Raw genomic sequence first — 23,591 nt, forward strand, 5'->3', positions numbered from 1 at the left:
TGCGTGTGTTAGTCTCACTCTTGTAGAGGGTGGACCCTATAGTCCTCAACTGGAGTAGAGAGAGGAGACGGATGATGCTCCCAAACGCAGAGGGGCTATAGCAACATGATATGTAGCAACAGAGCAGTGCAATATCGGGGTGGCAGAGGGAGGGAAGGGGGGAACGATCTCTGCTACACGTTCCCATGGAGCCACTGCAAAAAGCCAGCCCAAATCAAGTCTGGCACTGTCCAAGAAATGCAATCTTTGCAAGGAACGCCAGCCTTTATTGAATTTCATTTGTCAAAAATGAACCCAAATTAAGTGGCAATTTCAGCACCTCACTCAGGTGGAGCAGACCATGGGACGTGGCTTCCAAACAAAGACTTCGGGGACTGTTGTCCATGCAAGACAATGCTTAAGTGCTGGAATTAGTAAGCATTGGCATGCAGGGTGGCGGATTGATCCTTAAATGACAAGAGAAGCAAACCAGGGGTGGGGGGGGGGGGGGGGGGGAAGGGGGTGTCCATACAGAATAAGCAGTCACACCAGAGCAGAGCAAGGCTCATTTTCAATATCATGCTGGAACCAATGGCTTTATAGTGATCATTTTCATTCATTAAGAGCACAGTATGCTGCAATGTTCGTTGCAGGTGGGGGGGGGGGGGGGGGTGAATTACGAGACTGGGTGGCTGGATGAGACTTAAATGACCTCAAGCAAAACCCTGCACTGAGCCCTCCAAAGTTCAAACAGACCCTTACTCAGCAAGAATGCTATCAGCAGTGGCATTTGCTGGCAAAAATATTACTGGCATACGCATGGTGTTAAACGTCAACATTCTGAATCATGGACCAATGCATGTTAGGAAACCTAAAGACCTGTGATTCTACTGGTTAAAATCTGAATGCATCTCCCACTTTGGAAAATAAGCCACTATTTACATCCATAGTGAATGGAAAAATAGTAACGCATGAGAAATATTCTGATATGTTCCATACAGAAGAGAGATACCAATTAGGTCTTGTGCTTTCTAAAATATTAGACAACTGATCCTGGTCCCCTTTGGCCACTGCAGATTTCCCTGTAAGATATATTAAATTAGTATGAGTATGCTCTATCTTAAAAGTAGAGAGTCATCTGACAAGAGAGGTAGCAAATATGCAACAAATTTACTATTAGGGTTTATCCAGAGATTATGCTTTTAAATGTAAAATGTATGTTTGTAATTTGGAATTAATATAAAGTTTTAACACTGCTATTTACAGCTATTTACAAAAATGTTCACCTACTTTTTGCTTATTAAGTGTACTCAAACACCAAATGGAAGACTTACGAAATACCTGTTTCTCATCTGCTTACTATCTGCTACATAATGTTTTACAAAAGCAGTTTTACTTACTAAGTAAATGGCTATGTATTCAATAACCTTTTCCTGATGATAGAAAATGCCCTGATAATAACGTGACCAGAGTTTAGTTATATACACAGGAATTAAATGAGTATGCTTCCTCTAAGTTCCTGAGATAAAGAGGGGGTTAAATACCTTAAATACCTTTATAATGTACTCAACGAAATGTACTGCTGATCACATTTCTGCATATGGGGTTTTCTTCTGCGGAGCTCAGTGCCCTTGATTTCACACGAGAAAACAGTAGAAATGTGAGGACATCTAGTGGCAAATGACTGTACAGCAGCTAGTTCAACAGTAACAATGTAATCTAAAAAAAGACATACTTAAAGGCAGTGAGTAAAAAAGAGCTTAACTACGATCACGAATTGAAATGGGGACGGCGTCATTTCAATTCGCTGGGTACTGATGATCCCTATATACAAAAGAGAAGCTAAGCAGAATGCCGGGACAGGGGAACACTAGAAACAGAAGACCAGATTGTTTTGATTGTGTTTTGGCGACACTGCTCGTTAGCGGCTACGAATTTGACGAACTTCCCACAGAACACTTTCCGCTCTCTGGAAATGCAGCAGAAGGCGAAATCGCTCCTGACGGCCGGCAGATGAATTTAAGTGGCTCGAGCTGCGGGCTCTTGGCGGTCTTGGCTCCCTCGAACCCGTGACTAATGTTCCCATGCATCAATCAACAGGTTTGACAGCTTAGATTGTCGCCGCGTTCTTTTCTTGTCCTGTTTTCACCAGTGCGTTCAGAGGGAAAGGATTTACGGGAAAATGGGATTTTTAAGCTTGGGTCTGAATGGAAATTCTACTGGGGTCCCAACGTTTGATTTAATTGAAAAGGGATTAACATTAGGATATCGCCCCCTTGTGCCATAAATAAGACGTACATAGCAAGGGGATACGTCTAAGAGTCAGAATAGTGACTTAATGCTGTGCGTTTTCTCTGCCGTATTCGTACTTATCTGAGAGCAGAGTAAAGATGACAGGCGTGGGTAGGATGCAGCGGCTACAGTTCACTCGTACATGCAACATTGATAGAAAACTATCAGCTGAAGAAAAAAGACAGACTGCACTTTGGGCAAAAGGGAACCCGTTTTTACTCACAATATATCACTACCAGTGAGCGGTTAAAATATAGAGTCGTATTCCAAGGCAGCAAGGAAAAACAAAACAAAAAAATCAAACAGCAAAGATATGTCAATTGTCATAAAAACGTGGAACACAAACTTCCAGAACAGCAATGGAATTGAAATTGCTTTGTAAGGCGATCCTGTGCTGACATCAGTGACCATCTTAAAACATAATTTCAAATTAAAGGAGAACTCCTGGGCTAAAAAACAGAACAGTTAATGAACCAAATAAACTTGTAATATAGCAGCTTTGCACCAAATGTAAAATTCTGGGGTCTCTCGATGAGATGAGGTGTGCGCTGTGAAATGCTTTCGTACGATTATAAATCAAATTATGAAAATCTGTATAAATGGCGACCGCTTAAAGTAACCATTTGTTACCTTTATAGTTGCATGTTTTTAATGTTAACCAAGGTGAATGATTAATTTAGCGACTAATTTTGGGTAAGTACCGATATAATTAACTATATTGTGACATTATGCATCGACTTTATTGCTGTCTTTTTTGCAAAAGAAACGACCTTCGTTTTCCTAACTGCAATAAAGGTAACCGTGAAACAATTACGAGCGGTTATCTGTGTCATTATATCAGCTAATATTCACTTCACTATTCATTTTAAAACCCTTGTTTAAAAAAAATAATGATTGTATTCCTGGGTTTCGTTAGTAGTATCGTTAAGACAAACGATAATCAGAAAATTATTACCATCATTCGCTTAACTTTTTTATGTAGTAGGCCTACATATATTTCTAAATTACCGCTCAAAGCCATCTATTTTGCTGTGCTGTAAAGCCTACTACATTTGTATCTAAACAGCTATCACCGACTATCAGCTGCCGCATTCAGACGGAAGCAGTTGAGTTCTGGCAGTATCCCTCTTCAACCCGGCTAATCGCGTCACTCCGTTCTCTGCGTTCCTATTTGGGGGCAAATTAACGCGCGGTGTACGGCTGCCTTGTGCTTGTGCTTTCACGCAAATCCCCGTCTGCAATTAGCCAGTGACTGCTGGTACGGATCAGCGTTTTATTCCTCCCCGTTTTAAAATTTACGACAACTTTTCCCTTCTTTTTATTTGAGGGATGAGGATAAAGGTTACTTAAGGAAACACATTCTAAAACTACACATAAACCTAAGTGTCCTCCGTCACATGACAGTGTGACGAATGCTTAACAATCTTTTTTCAGATTAAATCGCATTTTAGATTAAAAACTGATTGTAAGGAACTGATTCTCGGGTTTTGAATTAATACAAAACGGAACGCATATTCTCATAATGGATATTAACGGCATACGGTTAATAATTTCATAAGGAAATATGGATTAACGTAAATGTATCACTAACCACATTACAGGGGTTCTGAGAAGAAAATGGGTTGAAATGCTGATGACATTGAGGGCGGGAGCAGGAATGTGTACTTACGCCGCTTACAGCCACACTTTTTGATCCTTTTGGGATCTGTGATGTCATCGTGGCAAGCTTTGCAGTAGAAAAACGCCCTGAAAAGAAACAGTGCAAAAAACGGACAATTTCCTCAACGGATACAAACTGAATTAGTCCAAGATCAAAATCTTCCCTCGCTGAGGTACTAGGGCTGATAAATACGCAAAAGAAATTGTTCTGTTGTATATTGTGGTTTGCCATTCTGTACATAGAGCTCTTGGTCTACAGACGAACAAAGAACTGATTTCAGCAACTTGACACACCTCACGCACCAGCCTTCCATTTACCAGTCACACTTACCTAACTACTGCAAGCACATTGTGAGCTCTAACCCCATTAGCATATAACCCTGTGTTTTGTGTGAACTTATTTTACATTCCATATCATTAAATAATATGAGCTCTTCAGGTGCTACACAGCGTACAAGAAAAAATATAAAACTTAACGAGGGAGGATGTGCTGTCTGAGGATGAACCGGGAATTACCTCTTGACTTCTTTGGCATCGCTGGCAATAAAGAATCCTAGCGTCCCTTCCTGCATCTTGACGTGGTTCCCAGGATTGATGAGAATGCTGATGAGAATCGATTAAAGAGGAAAATCACGGTCACTTTGGAAATCAATCACTCACATTCAAACACTCTAATCAAGAGGAATGGTACACACGACTACATAAAAACTCCGTGGGGGGACCTGACTGTCTGTGGAAAGTGCCCTGACCCTTCTGTTTGCTGTAATAAGACCGTCAAGTATTAAAGTACAGTGGCAGCACATCGAGGTTGTGTGCTATGTTACTGGCATGAAATTGTTAGTATAGCTGCTAAAACATTTTGGTTTTCAGGCTAGAAACAAGCAAAATGCAGTGACTGGTAATTTTAATTGTCTTCGGGAGGAACATTAAAATTGCTGTTTCAGACGCTGCATTCAGGTACACAGTCCTCTCAAACATTAAGGAAATTCCGATAGCTCCTACAGTTACGTTAGATTTGAACAGCCCAGCGAAGACTACCTTTTCATTTCTGAGTACTCCCGGTGCTCTCCGCCTGCCAGCGACTGGTTCGACTTCCTTCCATTGACATTAAAGGTTATTTCTTACGTGTCTGAAGTGATTAAGATGTGGAAAAATGCTCATCTGCAGAAGATAGCTGGAGCGTTTTGTATTATCATGCTTGTGAATTTCTACGGCACTCTGGGGTTCAATGCCCCAACGTACGTTGAAGCGTCAGCTCTTACCAATAGAAGTTAAACAAAGTAAACCCTCCGTTACGTCTAATTACAATCAAATACGTCTGCAATTTTCCTGTTTCTTTGCAAAGACCGTGTTCTAAGCACAATTACAGATAGTGTCCGTAATCCAGTTCACGAGAAGCACATTAGTGTATAATCCCAAATTTACTGTAGTGGGCCATAATTAAACACTGTATCATTCCTCGTTAATTAGACCGGGACGAGACGGCACAACAATGCTCATTAATGGTTGCCCAAACACAGGAATCATCAATGATAGTGACCCACAGAGAGACTGAGATACTGGTCAGATAGCCTGTCGCGTCTTTATCTGTAGTCATGGAGCCCAGGGGAAAGGACTGAGAGGACTGTATACGATGCTTCGTGATGGTCCTTAATGAACGCGTGCCCGTCCACTAATGCATAGGCCCGCATCTAACAAAGGACATTACAAACTAAAAGCATGCGTATTTAGGAATACCACAACAAAGAGTACTTCCCCCTAATTCCTTATTATGTTCCGATCCTTTCCTCGGGACTCCGCAGTTTTTTTTCAAGGCACAACGTGTACACCCCATCACTAAATTCAAGGACAATTCAATCTACCTACAGTAAATTATTTCAGCCAAAGAGATTTCGACCTAAAAAGAAGTCAGTGCTGAATTTAATTCTGAATTTCTTCTTCGTTTCTTAGATTTCTTTTATTTCCCATCATAACGTAAATCAACCAAAATTGTCTTATATTAAATTATTTCTTTCAGATTTCGCTACAGTTTAAAGCTAGTAGACTGAATAGCCCCAGAAGCAGAGAAACTGGTCACACAATTTACATGCTGTAAACTGGAAAGAAAGCAGAAGACACCGCAAATAAACACGTTTGTCCCCAAATCTGAGACTACACTGGTCCACAAATTATCAATCCAAATATAGTATATTTTGGATTATATATCCAAATATATACCCTGTGGATGGATATATTTGGTATTTTACAAATAGAATACTTGTAGAAATAAAAGTAATATATATATATATATATATATATATATATATATATATATATATATATATATATATATATATAATTTAGGTGCAGATCCAGTGTGAGTCACATCAGAACTTCATGTTGTGGGGGAAAACAAGAAACACATCACAGTTTTCACGTGACAGTACGCAGTATTTAAGCATGCCAAGTTACCAAGTGTGCGAAAACCACACATCTAGAATAACAGGGTTCAACCACGTCAGAGCACGTAGATGCTCATTGTTGCAGTAACTTCTCTGCAGTTGGATTGTTGGGCACCAAACTGACAGGAAGTGACTTTGATTTAAGAAACATCTACTCGAAGACGCACAGGCACAAGAGTACAGAGTGAGAGAGGCCTGACGCAGACACGCACACAAACGGTATGGAGGTAAAAGCAGCTAAGTAATGAACAGCAAGAGTGACAGAGATCTGTGAGTTTGGTCATGAAATGTTTTTAATGATTTGAATAAAATTTGCATAAAATGGCGTTATCCAAAATCCGGTGCGTCCATGCTCAAGGTCGTTCAGTGCATACGTTTGCAACATGGTACACTGTGACAAAATAATGTGAACGGTGCGATAATTTGTGATGAAATAATCATGCTACTGCAAAACATAGGCTGCGTTTATGATGACTAAATATGGTTGTACTATGAGCATTAGTCATTAAAACAAAGGCACTGAACACGTACAGACATTGTCATTATAATAAGAAACCCCTGCTGAATTCATGTTTTGAAAAAGTGAAAAGAAAAAAAAAACACAAAAGCAATGATTTAGGTTGAGATTTATTTTCTTGGCTTCGATATGTGAAATGAAACTATAAGAACATGAAGTACTGTTTTGACTGCGAAAGTAAGACAAAGAGCAACAACGGGACGGGAAAAAGAAACGATAACAGTTAGTCTGGACGAATAAATGCGCACATTGATAGCTGACGGAGATGCTGGAAAAGAAATCAAGGGAGTAAATGAGTAAATAAGACGGACGTGAGACCACAAACCGACAGTGAGCGCTAAAGACAAGAGCGAAATCAACTACTCTCTCTTTCTCTCTGCCTGCAAAGAAGTTAGTGCATTAGGCACCACCATCGAAATAAAGACCATCAGAGATCGGAAAGTTTTCAGAGGGGGTTGGTGGGTGGGGTCGGGGTAGGGGGAGTCAATATTCTTGATTAAAGTCCTGCGATTGAAGGATCTAAAGCGGTGAAGATGAGGCTGAGCTTTTGTAGGTAAGGTAATGAGGAGGGCATACCGCTTTCGGCTTCTGTAAACAAGAACAACAACAACAAAAATCAAAATCAAACATGGTTTCCTGGTAACCACTTCCACTGAAAATCGCTAAGAATCGGTGATGGTATTGTCAAGATACATTCATTTAGCTAACCATACTTACTAATGGCAAAATAGGAATAAAATAATCCCTATGCAGGTCCACCACAGCAAATGAAAATGGGACACCATGGCCGCTAAACAAGATAGCAAAGCAACTTATCACAATGTGCTCTCCTTTTCAAAATGAATTTACATTTCAGGGAGTAAAGAGAACAGCCCTCATATAAAAAGATACAGTCAGGGCTGAGAATAAAGTACATGCCAATCAAAACCATTGCAAGTAACTTGGTAGAGCCCATGGATATTATGCTTGCTTTTTATAGGTTCAGAAGCAAATTACTGGCACTTTAATCAGTGACACTTGTTATGAAACGTTTAATAACCCTCTAAACAGTCTCAGCATACCATTCTCATAGGAAGAGTTAAAACAGGAGAAAAAATCTAGAGAAAGGAGGGTGGTTGATTTTACAAATAAAGACTGAAAATGAAATTAGTTTGGGACACAGATATACATATACACTTTTCTGTATACAACAATACAGGAATGACGTATATGCATACGAAAACTATATTCTTTAAAATGGGTCTAAGAAAAAAAATACTCTTCCATGCATTGTGTTGATGAATGCTGCATTATACAGTATAATGCCTCATCTTAACTATTTAAGATAAAAACCAAACAAAATCTATGCATTTCACAAACTGGCTCTGAGATGAAACTAACCCACCTCATGCAGTTACATTATAACATTACCGCAGAGGTAATCATTGCTGTATGATATCACAATAAGTATAAGCATTACAGTGTGGCATCACATAAGGAATAAGCGTGGTGTCTTTCCTCATCAGTCTAACACACAGATGGAGGAGGGGGGTCCCCATGTAAAGTCTGCAGCAAAGAGCAGATGCACTCACGCAAAAGACCACTAAAGTTATATGCAGAAACATTTCACACAGGCAATGAGAGTGGGAGGGTGGGATTTGGCAACTGAAGGTCATCCAGACATAGTACTTCATGTTAATAGTTGTCATGGTTCAATACGTAGTCAACAAAATGCCACAGCAACTCTATCAACGAGGATGGCTTTACCCCGAAGAGTCAATAGAGTTACAGTGAAATAGGGAGGATACTGCCACCTGCTGGTGAACTGTAGGCAGTTCTCCTTGTGAGTTAATGGCAGTCTTTATCAGCCATTTGAGGCAGGGGGCTTATTGCATCATGGTCTGTTGTCAACTTACAGGTTCAGAGATAACTGTTAACAAAAGCTTAGCACCTTGCCATCTAACATATTAATCATAACAGTGGTTGATTGCTCATTACCTCTGGACAGCATAACCATTTCTTAAAATTTGAACTGATTTCAATTTCTTTTAGGGCACAAATTAGGTAAGACACCAATGAAGGTAACATTGAAATAAAAAAAAAAAACAGTTTTGAAAGATGTCTCTTTAACATCACAACAAAACAATAAAGCAGTATTTTAACTGACATGGAATTATAGAGGTGCAATATAACTATTGGAGTACAAAATAATCATAGTTATTGTGGAACATTTCTAGGAATAACCTAGAATGCCTTCAATCACTGAAAATCTGAAGCTGAAGGGGGAAACGAAGAATGAAGCTTACCTGCTCTCTCTTTGTTCAGACTTGTACTCAATAGCTATCAACAACAGCTTCAACTTCACATAGCACAATCTAGCACAGGGGAAAAAATCAAAATTATAAAACATACTGTAATAATTTTTGAAAGTTAAAACCAAAATTGAAAACATTGTCTGTACAATTATTAGGACTGTGTACTTCCAGTTCAATTCAGTGTTCATCACTACAGGTTAGTGTTTGAAAAGTATAAATATGACTAACAATTGATTTTTATGACAGAAAATAAATAAAATGCTGTGATACATACAGTTATATTCTCAGATGAAGTGTAAGTCTTTTTTCACACAGTGACAACAGTCTCAGTGTAGCTGATGGGTAAAAGACTAGCAAATACTTTTGGTGCTTTCCCTGTTCCATCACTGAAGATCTCAAAGAATAATTGCAATGTATTATGTCACAATTATGAGAAATATTTCATTGTTATGGCAAACATTTCCTTAATTTGAGCAACACAGAGCTATTTAAAGGGGGATTTATAAGACATAAAAGCCTCAAAATGTGAACATTTTCAAAAAGATGTTCTCATGAACACAATTCTCATGAACAAACGGTTCTTACGATACAAGAACATGTCAAAGCAAAGAATGCACATTCATATTTCTACTTGCAAGACTTTTTATCAGATTCGTTCTGACTAAACTGTAGGCTACTCTGTCCATAAGTAAGGGTACCTTAAGCCATTGCTTTGGTCATTTAAGCCAAGGTTTCTTTTTAAATTCTTAAACAACGTACAACGTTTGCTACGTGGTAACATTAATGTAATGTGGAGAAACAGGGAAAATTTGTTACTACAAATTCAGGTAAAAGAGTAGTTATGAAGTGCGCGAGTTCTGGTTGCCGTTTCTGACGGACCTATATTTTTACAGTACTGCTAGCTTTCGCGCCAGTTGTAGTTAGTGGGTGTAACCGGTGGACTCTACACTGCGTTTTGTATTGATGTTAAAGGGAGTCAGCGAGCGAGTGAGTTTCGAACCAAAGTTCTTACTGCTCGCTGCCAACCCCCTAAGACCAGCGTCGTTACAAGTTGAGCTAAAGGCAAATTGCCGTTATCTCGTCGGCAACAACACTTGTTAGCCAGGTCTCGGGGAGTGACATAGCCGCTGAAACCCCTCGGCTACCGGCTACCTGCTAGCCGACAGGCTTTACACAGGGGTCACATGAACTATTCATTCAGCTCTGCTACATAGGCAGCTGATGGCTAACGTTTCGCACTCGTTAATCGTTTAAGCCTAGTTCGTTGATCTTGACACTTAAGTAAAAGTGTGCGTCCAGTTGAAGTAAGCGACTTAACATGATAAAAGACTAAATTTCTTTTTTTTCCTCAGTGTAGCAAATTGTTTAGTTAGCTAATATCTTTATATAGGATGGTAATGCTAGGTTACGGTTAGATCCGTTGATGTATGATTAGCCGACTAGCGTCATGTCAACTGGTAATGATAATTCGCCGGTAGCACACGCTTACACATATACCCTGAATACATTCATTCTTTCAAGTTTATGGAGAAGATTAATAAAGGGGACAGAAAAGAAAGCCTGCCAGCCAGAGTTCTGATCGATGCCTCATGGTGATCATATCTTGATTGGCCAGTTATAGCTCTCCACAACAAGAAGCATGGTCGACATGAAGGAGCACTTCCTTCAAGGTCCACATTGCAGGAATGATGAAATACACACTTACTCACAAACCGCCGGAAAGGACAGGCCAACGAAGGCACTAGACAGGTACTCTGTGTACATCTCATTGGCTACTCCCTCCAGGTAGTACTTCTGCCATGTGTCCTCTTCAATCTGGGAGGGAGGCAGAACTATGCAAATGAATGCACACAGACATGTATGCCTATGTGGATACTCTGCTTGTATACATCCACTGTGCTATAAAAAAACAGCAACAGTTGTGATTGGATGCTGTGTTTAATGAGGTGGGTGTCAGCATGATATTATTCCAACAAAATAATAAAAAATATATCATCACAGTGTTTCAAAATGTTAAAGGTTGACATTATTCTTCAAAGCTGTATAAAGTATGCAAACGCACGCACACACATTCATCACACATACATATGCATATAGACACTCATATAGCCCTAAAATTAAGCATGTACACTTTTGGGTTCATAAGGGCAATTGCATCAAAGCATTATTACACAAAAGCTAGTTTTAACGAATGCAGTACATAATGAGGGGATGCAGAGGATTCATTCACTGTGGCATGGGAATGGCCACTTCTAGGGGTAGCCAGAGCACTACAGAACTTATATATAGTATACAGGTGAAATTCATTTACACCTGGATACCCAAGTACGTAGACTTGCTCTCCACATGTGGCTTTCAGTCACAAGATTATGCGACGAGGCAGGAGATAAAGCAGCCCTTGTGGGCTCTGACTGCTCTGGTCTGCCATACCATAAAAAGGGCTCAGAAAGGGCCCATTTAAATTGCATGTAGGGTTGTGTGAATATAGACTACAGCAGGCTGGGAACTCTGTTTGGCCATAGGCTAAAGTGGTAGCCTCTATAACACACTCAAATTCTGCTAGAGGGCTGCGTTTTTGGTCTGTGGCAATTGGCCGCAAGTTGGCAGGACAATTTGGTGCTCTAATAGAACAGTCTAATAGAACAGTCTTGTCCTTCCATTGTCAATTGCTACAAAGGAGTTGGCACTTGTTGTTTTTCTTAATTGTGTGACCATGACCTCAGAACCACAGCACTTTGAAAGCATCTTCACAATTGCAGCATCAGGTTCCTCTGGGAACAATGGCTGCAAAACCTTTATTTTTAATTTAGGCCTGAATTCTGTCCTTTCACTTGACTTAGACCTGGATTCAGTCCTACCACTTGATTTAAGCCTGGATTCAGTCCTATGGATATACTTATGGCTGGGTTCTGTTCTATTGCTTTACTAAAGCCTGGATTCAGTCCTGTGTTTAAATTAGGCCTAGACTTTGGTCCAGTTTCCTCAACTTTTTTGCATATGGGTCAGGACAGAGGTATTTTCCGTGTGGACAAAGCAAGACAAGAGTTTAATTCATAAATGAAAGGCTATATGTACTGGCAATGTGTACTGCATTCATTAGGAAATATAGCTATTGCCACATTCATATGATTATTGATAGCATGAAGAGTAAATTTACTCCTCATTATATCTTTCATATTCCCATTAACATTAACCTAAAAAGGTAAATAGGACATTGGGTTTTTTAATTTTAAAGAATGTGTTGATGTCCACTAAAGGATTAAAGCTGATCTGGCTTCCTGCCTTTTTCATTCATGTCAGGCAACAAATGTAAATCGATAGCTGCATTGGAGATACTGTTTTTCTTTATCTAAATTAGCGCCTCATTTCTGTCCTGCAAAGTAAGAACATCTTCTCCAAATATTCACTCTGTGTTTCAGGAAATTCAGATAAGCTTCAGAGAACCTGCCACAAGGCAGCTCTGTGGACATGGAGGAGTACACAGCCTCAGTGACTGGCTACATTAGCAAGTGCATTGAGGATGTTACTGTGTCCAGAACTGTCACCACCCGAGCAAATCAAAAAGCCTGGTTCCCTGCAGAGGTGCGCGCTTGGTGAAAGCCAGGGATGCAACCTTTAAGTCTGGGGACAGGGAGGCTCTCATCACAGCCAGAGCCAAACTGTCCCGGGCCATCAGGGAAGCAAAGCGCACCTATGCAAAGAAAATCCACAGCCATTTCATGGACTCCAAGGACACAAGGCGCATGTGGTAGGGAATGTAAAGGAATGGACGAGAGGGCGCCACTGAGGACTCCTGGGTCAGGCCAAAAACTCAGATGTTAATGTTAAAACTAAGCAATAAGAGTCCATATTCAAGGTTCAAATAACACAAAAATGGTTTTAAGTAGAAAAAGAAAAGAAATTAAAAAAAGCAAACAAAAATAGCAATCTCAAAATGCAAACAAACTACAAAACAAAGTACAAAATCTGCTAGGTCTCTTTTGAAAAGCAGAGAACAATACTACAGCAGCGGTACTCACAGTCCAACATCCAACACTAGACTCCCACCATGAGACTAGACAGACAGACATATCCCAGGTGACCAGCACCATTCACATAAAGGGGGGAAAATAAAACAATCAATCAACACAAACAACATGACAAACCCTGATGCAGCATCATAACACCCTACAACATTTAAACAGCAGATTTTAGTAAAAATACAATTCAACCAAATGACACATGTAAGGATTAAAACGGAGGCGGCTTGATCAAGGCCGTCTCTGTCACCCCCCATGGCCACAAACAGGGTAAACTGGGCTAACCGTGGCCGGAACGAAATAAACGCTACCCTGTTTCCCCACGGCACCCCTTTGCCATCGGAGAGACATTTGCCAACACCGAGGAGCAGCATTCAACACGGTATGACTATGCTACGTTGTTCTTTTTTTTTTATGCACTCAAGTTTGCGCGCCTACTTAAGCACATTAAAGATTTTTTAGAGCATAATCACAAGATTGTCTAGCATTTTCACTTATCATTGTAAAACGTCCATTTCGTGGGCAACAACATTAAATACGTCAATAGCGGCATCGCGTTTACTTGAGCTTGATGGCTCTTGTCGGCGTCTGTCAGCGTGTGTGTGTTTACGAGTGTAGCGGAGTTCACACAAAGGCAACTCGTGCCCAAGGAAGGCAGCGGACATGTGCGGTCTTCTCCATGACCGTCACAGGGAATACAAACCATCACTGACTACAGACCAACACCTCAGGCCTGTAACAGTGACGCCTCCCTGCCAGATGTACTGAATGACTTCTACACATGTTTTGAGGCACAGAACAAGGAACTCATGAGGAAGACCACCCCTTCCTCCAATGACCAGGTCCTCTGCCTGTCCACAGCTGACGTAAGGAATACTCTACACAGATTCAACCCATGTAAAGCTGCTGGACCAGACAGCATACCAGGTCGGGTGCTCGGAGAATGCACTGAGCAGCTGACAGGCATTCTTACGGACATCTTCAACGTATCCCTGAGCACAGCGACAGTACCTGCTTGCCTCAGAACAGCCAGGCACATGAAGACCCATTTCCCGGACCATCTGGACCCATTGCAGTTTGCCTACCGCTCCAACTGGACAACTGATGATGCCATCACTACTGCCCTCCAGCTCACCCTCTCCCACCTAGACAGAGAGGACAATTATGCCAGAATGCTGTTCATAGACTTATGTTCAGCATTCAACACAATCATTCCGCAGAGGCTGGTAGGGAAGCTGAGCCTACTGGGCATGAACACCTCTCTCTGCAATTGGATCTTTGACTTCCTGACTGACAGGCCTCAGTCTGTCAGTATAGGAAAGAACACCTCCTGGGTCGTCAAGCTGAGCACTGGCGCACCCTAGGGCTGTGTGCTGAGCCTACTGTTGTTCATCCTGCTGACACATGACTGTGCTGCCCAGCACAACTCTAATCACATCATCAAGTTTGCAGATGACACGACAGTGGTGGGGCTCATCAGTAACAACAATGAGTCTGCATACAGAGCAGAGGTCAGTCGGATGGTGGGCTGGTGTCGAGACAACAATCTGTCTCTTAACGTTGAGAAAACTAAAGAGCTGATTGTTGACTTCAGGAAGAGACCTGTTATTTACACTCTTTTGAACATTGATGGCTCTGCCGTGGAGACAGCCAATAGCCTCAAGTTCCTGGGAGTGCACATTGCGAAGGACCTCACCTGGACACTCAACACCACCACTATAACCAAAAAGGCCCAGCAACGTCTCCACTTCCTGCGAAGGCTGAAGAAAGCCAGCCTCCCCCCTCCCATCCTCACCACCTTCTACCAAGAGACTATAGAGAGCATCCTCTGCAGCTGCATCACCGTATTTGGGAATTGCAACGTCGCTGACCGCAAGTCGCTACAGCATATAGTGAGGACAGCTGAGAGGATCATCGGGATCCTTCTTCCAATCATGGAAGAGCTCTTCAAGAGACACTGCATCCGGCATTCAACCTGCATCGCCACAGACCCCTCCCACCCCTCCCATGGACTGTTCACCCCCCCTGCCGTCTGGCAGAAGGTACCAGAGCAGCAGCAGCTTTTTCCCTCAGGCAGTAAGGCTCCTCAATTCCTCGCTGCCCCCTCCTCCCCTCCTGCATCTGCACAAGAATGGACCCACACCCCCAGAGCACAGCATGCCCCCGCCCACTCCCCTTGACTGAGCACCCCAAATTTAAAATGAACACAGCCACTTTAAAAAAGTGTAATCTGTTTACATATTTACATATTTACTTGCACTTCAGCCTGCCACTTTTACAATCTGATGTCTTGTTATTTCGTCTATTTATTGTCTGGTTGTTTTGTTTATTTATTTTCTTGTTATTGTCTATTTATTGTCTTGTTTATTTATTCAATTGACTGAATGTAGCACCATGGGGCCCAGGGAAACGTTATTTCAACCCTACTGTATACTGTATAAGAATGGGCTGACAATAAAATCTCTTGACTCTTGACTCTTCCCCTGGCTGTACCAAAAAAAAATCATGAAGAGGAGACATGAGGGCATTTTAATTACTGTTCGATTCATGTAATAGTACCCTTTAACTGTCTCATTGTAGAATATTTTCCCATATTAATGGCATGTTACAACTCATTTTGGCTTCAGATGATCTGCCTAATGTCATGTTAGATGTTATATAAGATATTCCATATGTGACCATTATGATGTAAAACTAGTGCATTTCAAGTATAGCGTTCTGGTTTTCTATGTTTGTTTTAAATTATACATTCAGCTTGCTGTCTGAATAAATTACAGCGCTGTAAACTCACTTGTGAAGGGTAAGCTGGCTCGCCTTCTGGTTTTGTATTGGTTTTAACTGAATGGGGGCTAAACCAGTTTGAAACCATTTTCACCCAGTGGCTAACATAAAATTACAAGTGGCTATGTTATATGATGTTATATTTATGTCTTTCTCCCTTCCTTTCTAGCCTGAGGATGTTTGCAATTCATAAAAAGAATTCAGACGGGCACTGGGTTGTAGTTATTGATTAAGACTGGCAGCAGAAACTTGGTTTGGTGTCTACACTAACACTGTAATTAAGTAATGTTAGAACATATTGAATCCTGTGTTCAGAATTTTGCATTGTTGCCTTTTCCCAGTACCCTTTGAAATTGTACCAAGAGGTTGATGAACATACAGTAGCCCAGGTTTTCACCTACAAGAACAATGCTTTCTGGTGCAAAATGTGGCCACTTGGCAAGGCTGGGCTGCTATTGGCTGAGTCTGAGAGGGTGTGGTTTGTCATGCAGAAACAAACAGCAAAATAACAGCTACTCTGGTTCTAAGTGGAACCAGAGCTGGGAAGTATGATATTCCCATCACAAAAACAATGTTAGCGCTATGTCTGTGCACTCAGATGTATTTCAAGAGACAAATAGAAAAACAAACATTACTGTACCATTGTATTCGTGAAGCATGTTTTCTTACTGTCTGACACTATTCATACTGATAACAAACACTATTTCTATAGCCTTTTCTGACTTTGTAGACTGACCATGATGTATAATTTTAAAATACAAATGGGTTTTGCATCATAAGTATATACTTGAATGGACACATGGTTCAAATTTTACTGCTATATCAGAGCACAGGGAGTCAAACCACTCATTTCTATCTGGGCTCTTCTGCTGCAAAATCATATAAATTGCCTCATAATGATGACAAAATAGTTGTCGTACAGCCATGCTTATGGCCCGAATAAGACAAGGGGGCCTAGCTGATGAGTTACTGTGGAGCACCATGCCAAAAACTGTTTTGCTTAGATAATGATATGTTGGTAGAGCTGATTAATGCACCCTGGAATTGTTTGAATGGAGGATTAGCATGCTGACTACACTGGATGCGCCGGCTGACAGCACCTTGATAAACGATCTCATGGAGAAGAGGTTGGCCAGCATGGTGGAGAGGCCCTGGGCTAGGCAGCTCTGGGCGATGAAGCCGGCCTTCAGCTCAGCCAGGCAGATGGCATCATCACCCTCCTTCCAGTTCCAGCTTGGGATGTTCAGCAGATGGGCCTGGGATCAAGGAGGAGAAGGATACGGGAGAGAAAGAGAAGTATGCTGAAAACGAAAATGCACTCAACACTCTTGTCTGTGCATAATCCCCTAGGTGAAGAGTGGAAACACAATCACCACAGAGGCTGGGCATCCAAAGCTGTTTCTTATATGATTCCAGCCATTCCTGTTGGAAAACAAAACTCCACCAAACATCAAACAAGTGAATGGGACTTTTTGAAAATAAATGTTTAACTAATCACTTGAATATCGCTTGAGCCCAGCAACAGGACTGTTGATCACAATAATGAAAATAACCATGAAGAAAAAATACTAAATTAGAGATTAACAACAACACTTTTGGGCATTATGGGAGTTGGCATTTATTTCTGCCTGGTAACTAAAGGGGAATTGTGTAAGCATATGATGCCTTATTCATGACTATTTATGACAACAGCATCTGCAACCACATACTAGCATTCCATCACAGTGTACTTTAAGTGCAACTGTATGCTTAACATATTTGCACATAAAATACAATGCTATATTAAGTTAATATGACTACTCCAAGATATTCACAGTCATCCACAGCAACACTTCAAATAAGCATGGCAGTTGGTGTTTCCACCGACCTTGTTGTGGTACTGTAGCATCTGAGTGATAATTCGTATCTTTGGATGATAGTTCTTGATGGAGATTACCCTGTGGAATCAGAGAGAAACAACTTCAGAGGGGGCTTCTATACAAGCCCAATGGTGCGATGCAAGGACAGGTTACTGCAATCCAGTGTCAGCCAGCCAGTCAGGTTTCATGGATATAACAGATGTCAGAGGTGACCATCAAACAGTTGGGGTAGGAAGCAAAGGCATTCTTTATTAAAAGAGAATATTCCCTTCCTCCAAAACCTGGCATACAAGATGCCATCTGCTAAAACGTACCACTAATGTAGTAACTGTAAATGCTGAAATGTAATTTTGCATAAAATTGTCTGTTGAATAGTTATGATTACAGTTGTGTCCCCAAATAAATAAATTAAATGCTTTCAGTTATTCATACTTACAAATGACATGTTATTAGTATGTCTGTACATATACATCTTCAAAATAGCTCTGCCACTCAGAGTATTGATATGTGTGGGAGGAAACTTACAATTTAGAGCACATTACCTCACACACAGAGGCACTATTCCAAACAAACGGAACTACTGCTACTGATTGATTCCTCTGCCCTTTCATGTAACTTGTCCTTGTGGTTTTCCCTTTTTGCCTTGTGAGGAAAATGTGGTTTTGTGAGTTCTGGTGACTTGAAGCTGAATTGTGGTGAACTGTAGGAATAACAGAAATAAACCCTTTTCCTCCCTTCAAAACTCTTCAGAAACAGGAAAAGGGGGCTTTGCTGTAAGATTGCATGGATTTGTGTGTATCATAGTGAAAATACAGTGCTTTCCAGTTTATGCAGAGTGTCAACAGAAAAGTAACTGAATACGGGTTACTTGTGATGTGGTAGATGGTGAAACTCCTGAGTGTGTTGTTCTAGCATTTAGAATCATGAATACCCTGTTCTGTTCTGAGGAATTGTGTTCTGCAGTAAATAGCTTCACTCCATAATGCATCGCTCTAGCAATATGAATCTTGAATATATCTGTACTCTGCTCTGGTCTGAGGGACTATGGGATCATATCTCGTTCCACTAATGGCGGTTTTTGGTCAGTGTTCTAAATGCATACATTAATGTCATTATGCTGTACATATTTATGGGTGACCTCATAGCCAAGATTACATTTCCAAGTCAAAATAGGACTCCAGATTTATAACAAGGAGGATGCTCAGCTCAAAGGAGAGACAAATAAATCTGACTTCTCTCCAGTTTAATGGTTTTAAGAAACTACAGAAAGGCTTGATGCCAATGTGAAATCTGCTATGAAGTATGATGAGGATTTAAAGTAAAGAACAAGGTGAAAATTTCAGGACTGCTGATGGAATTCTGAGGAGTGTTTGAGTTGTTATTTTCAAGGAAAGAGGCTGTGATGTCTGCCTGCTCAGTTGTATGCTACAGACTTGTGCCACAGCTATATTTATAAAATGGGATATGTGAGGCATTATTTTGGCTCCATATGTAAACACAGGGATTGTTCCTTGTTGTTCCCTTTTTGAAGAAGTTGCACAAATAAACTGATAAACACGCAAGGCCTCAAGCTATTCTAGTCATTCTGTGTGAAAATCCCTACCTCTGAAGTGGCATCATATTTTTTTCAGAGGTGTTCCAAATGCTACAGAATCTATACAGTTCAAACTCAGATGCTATCTGTAAGAGAGAGCAGGTATGCTCCTGTGCAGAGCTGCTGTGTGTGCACTATGGGATAGGAGTGCTTCAGGTAGAGCCAGCCAGATTTACACAGACTCAGAAAGAGCTCCTCCTCAGAGAGAGGTCATCCTACCTCATGATGTTGGAGGCATCCTCAGCATCAGGGTCGGCGCAGTACTTATTTGCGAGGATCAGGCAGGCGTCTGCGGACTCAATCTGCACAGCCAAAGACAAGTCAACCAGTCCCTCTCCGTGGGAATGAGAACCACACTATTTCTACTGTCTAAACCCAGAAATATTATCAAACATAAAAGGCTGGCAGAAACATACAGAAACAGAATTGCTGTTTGAAGTGAAGTTTGCTGCATGGAGGAAGAGGCTACCACTATTTAATACCGATAAATGTCAAAGTATGGTTTCAGGTACACAGAAAATATTCATTATCAAATACTCATTTTCATCAGTCAAATATTTGGAGAATATTTCAGAATATATGGATTATTGCTGATTTCACAAATTCATGTTTATGTATATAATGTAGCATCTGTTTTACAATATGTAAAATAGAGTCTAGAGTTAAAGGCAATCGTTGCTACGTGGTCCAAACATATGCCATAAACTTTAGATTTTATATTTGACCATGTGTTGCTTTTTGAAGAGGAGTGATTAAACTGCATCTATCCGCCTAGAGTGGCTGTGTCATATTTTTCAAATAGTAAAAAAAACTGCTTACCTTCACCCGGGCCAGATCATGCGGATTGAGAACAGACCCTTGGTAAAATTCCACCTGAGTAAAGTGGCGTTTGAATAAGGCTTCCAGCTCAAGATTAGGGGAAATACTGTCACAGAGGGAATGGAAGAGAGTTAGTCCAGGTGCTGGAGAGAAGGCTTCAGGCAATTTCAGGCCATTACTGAACTGCCTTTATTTATCCACAGTAATTTACTGCTTATACGTATGCTGTAAGAAAGGAAAGAGACCTGTGCATAAATGGTAACTCTTTCAATGAAGGGCACTGCACAAGAACTTCATAGAGTATGCATAAGTACCATAGAACTCATTCATAAACTCTGCATAAACACACTGTATAAACACCTACGTCACCTGATATAGACTGTTAAAGAGTATGATATGCCACCATCCATGGTTTAATGTTTCTAACGACATGGATAGTGACATATCTTACACTATGAAAGGCTATTTCAGTTGGTACATACACTTAGGAGTGGCCGTGCAGTGCTTATAATGACATTATGAATTGTAATATTATACCCATATTCATCACTCTTCCTTGTTTAGTATTCTCATCCATTTTGTTTTGGGAAATGCAAACTTATGTTACTTACTTATGGAGAAAAACAATTTCTACATTGACATCATCCCTGTCCTTGTGTAGGAAGTCTTTCAGGAAGTTGGATACACTTTCCAGCGTTATGTGACCACAGACCACAATATGCCTGGAAGGCAAGGAAAACAAAACAAAAGCATTCAACAAGCCAGCTCTAAAAGAAAAGAGAAATCAAAACAAAGCTGTATCATGTAGCTCACCCTTTGAGAGAGCTCATGAATTTTCAATCCAGTAATAGCACAGCTCTGGACTTTTTCAGAGTCCATTTTTGTTGTCAAACCAATAATTACTTTAAGCATGATTTGCATGAAATGCTGATGTCAGCGCTGTAGCCTGAGAGGCTGGTTTCTCCCTTTCTGTCAGTGTGGGTGTGTCTTTTGTTTGTTTTGTTTTCAGCCATCGCCCCACCTCCTGTCCTGCTTATCTGCCCTGCTGTCCCACCCACCACCTGAAGCCCACCCTGTGCACCTGTTCCCTGTTCTCTCATCACCAGCCCATGTATATATACCCTACTGTTTCCTTTGTTCTTTGCCTGATTGTCTCAGTTTTGTTCTGTTTTGTGTTGTTCTCGCCTTTTGCCAGTTACTTGTTCTGATCTGTTTGGTTTTTTACTGTGCCTGTCCCAGATTTACTCTTTTGCCTGCTGTTTTTTCCTCTGGATTTTTACTGAACTGCCTTTATTTATCCACAATAATATTTACTAAATTTGGTATGGAGACTATAAAACATTTCCATATTAGATTACTGTCTGGCTTGGCTTTGATGAGGAACTTATTGAGTGGCAATCAATCATAGGAAAGAAACAGCTTGGACAGGCTTGGAAAGAAACAGATATATGAAAATATTATTTCTTTTTAGGCGATGGCAACGATAACGGAGTTTGGACATTCTCAGATGGATATGTCAAACATAGCATAGAGTGGGAGAGGAGCTGATCATTAAGGAACGAGTCAGACAATTGACATGGTTATTATGTGCTGAGCAGATTCATTAGCTAGACAAATCACTGTCTTTACTTCAGTTCTGTGAGAGCCATAAAGTAATCATCCTAAGGCCTCACTGGGCTGGGGTCTGTCCTAAGTTGTAAGGCATCCATATGTATGTTCAGCTAAAGACTTGCAAACAGTTTTGCAGAGGTACCCCATAGACAATGTATGCATTTGATGAGTGATGTGCGTTGTTGAGAAATGGCCCTCTTCCATCGAAAACCACACTGGATTATTCAGATCTTAGACAGAGCAGTACTGTGCGAGAAAGGCATCTCTTCCATCTAAACACACACTGGAAGTGCTGGTTCACATGCAGCCAATACCTCAGACAGCCTGTTTCTATATGTGGATGGGATACCTGTACAGCTTGACTGTGCTAGTGATCACGCAGCTTCACAGCAGTCTGCCCCCATATTTACAGCAGTGCCAAGGAAAGCAAGGCAATTCTCACTCAGTTTCATCTGAGAGAACTGTGGAATAGCTTCTGCTCATCAGATGTGACCTAGCCCCAGATTTAGTCCATCTGCATCACCAAAGTTAGCACAAGAGGTTTCCATTAATATAAAATGCAATACTTGCTTATATTACTCAAAGTGAAGAAGTAAGCCTACAACAATAAGAATGAATTTGAGCGGAAATGTTAACCTGAACATTGACAAGGAATCTACAAAAAGATTCTAATTCAAATTTGAATTGTCCTGGCTAAATTCACAATGAGGCACAACCTATTTACCTGCCAAAAAAATCCCTCCTCAAATAATTCCCTCTCTCATGTCATCATTGTGAAAGAACTGGCTCTCAATTGACCACACCAGGTAAAATAAAGTAAAACCTATTCCAATGTATGACTCTAAACAAATTGCTATGGACTTATTTAAAATAATTGTGCACTTCTCATCTATTAGCCTCACCTGTAGCTGGCTAGCTCCTGCTAAAGTAGCTTTCAAAGCTGGGATCTAGTGTGTGATCAGACACAATACAGTTCAGCTAGTTAATGTTTATGTCTTTGTTGAAAGCAACATGGGAATAACTTAAATAAGCAATATTTATAATATAATTTGTTTATAAATTTTTTGTCCTCGCTGCAAAAGCTACCTATTTATGCAGGCTATGGAAAAACAAATCCATATATTCTGCCCTGTTCAATACTCTTACCAATTTCATACACCCAAGCTTGTGTTCTATAGAGCAGATCTCTGATGTTACCCAAAAGTCTATGTGCAGGAACCTGTAAATGCAACTTATGGGCATCACAGGTTTGACAATGCTCATGAACAGCAGTTACATCCCTTATGCAAACTGTTCCTATACTCTGACATACAGTGGAGAATACTGCATGCTTAAGCAAGGACACAAAGCAAGACACATAGGACTATCAACACAATGACATAAAAGCTGCAGAAAGAGCACAGACACCAGCACAGGGGAGTTCAGAAAGCAAGTATTACAAAGCATGCAGCCAACGCCTGTGCTTAAAAAGCACATGTTGTACAGTAACAGTGATAAAATAGCTCTGAAATCAGAGACAGATCCCACTGCTATAATCCTTAGGGTAATCATATGTCTTATTATAAGATACTGTCTTCATTACACTTCAAAAATATTTCAGGAAAAACCTCAGGGCTGCAGAGAATGAATTTCAAAAACATCAGCTTGACTGATACAGAATGCAGTTTTCATCATTCTATCTGTGGAAAAAAAAAAAAAAAACGTTTTCATAATCACATTACTGTCT

The 23,591-nt window shown here is 40.6% G+C and overlaps 1 protein-coding gene across 7 annotated transcripts in view; it reads right to left on the minus strand.

Moving 5' to 3' along the window:
• The window catches only part of kcnma1a (potassium large conductance calcium-activated channel, subfamily M, alpha member 1a), a 244,435-nt gene that overhangs the window by 47,821 nt on the left and 173,023 nt on the right, over positions 1 to 23,591 (minus strand). For 2 of the 7 annotated variants that reach the window (XM_036546461.1, XM_036546466.1), the window contains exons 10-19: positions 20,866 to 20,976; positions 20,255 to 20,360; positions 19,655 to 19,737; positions 17,850 to 17,919; positions 17,083 to 17,238; positions 10,888 to 10,997; positions 9,174 to 9,242; positions 4,447 to 4,533; positions 3,941 to 4,017; positions 2,495 to 2,503 (exon numbers count right to left, since the gene is read on the minus strand). In XM_036546461.1, coding sequence (XP_036402354.1) covers positions 2,495 to 2,503; positions 3,941 to 4,017; positions 4,447 to 4,533; positions 9,174 to 9,242; positions 10,888 to 10,997; positions 17,083 to 17,238; positions 17,850 to 17,919; positions 19,655 to 19,737; positions 20,255 to 20,360; positions 20,866 to 20,976 — 878 coding nt within the window. Of the gene's footprint in view, positions 1 to 2,494; positions 2,504 to 3,940; positions 4,018 to 4,446; positions 4,534 to 7,464; positions 7,477 to 9,173; positions 9,243 to 10,887; positions 10,998 to 17,082; positions 17,239 to 17,849; positions 17,920 to 19,654; positions 19,738 to 20,254; positions 20,361 to 20,865; positions 20,977 to 23,591 lie in introns of all 7 variants that reach the window. The other 5 variants (XM_036546464.1, XM_036546465.1, XM_036546463.1 and 2 more) reach the window with 3 other exon arrangements.

This window comes from Megalops cyprinoides, chromosome 15 (genome assembly GCF_013368585.1).
Source record: "Megalops cyprinoides isolate fMegCyp1 chromosome 15, fMegCyp1.pri, whole genome shotgun sequence".
Taxonomy (NCBI): Eukaryota; Metazoa; Chordata; class Actinopteri; order Elopiformes; family Megalopidae; genus Megalops; species Megalops cyprinoides.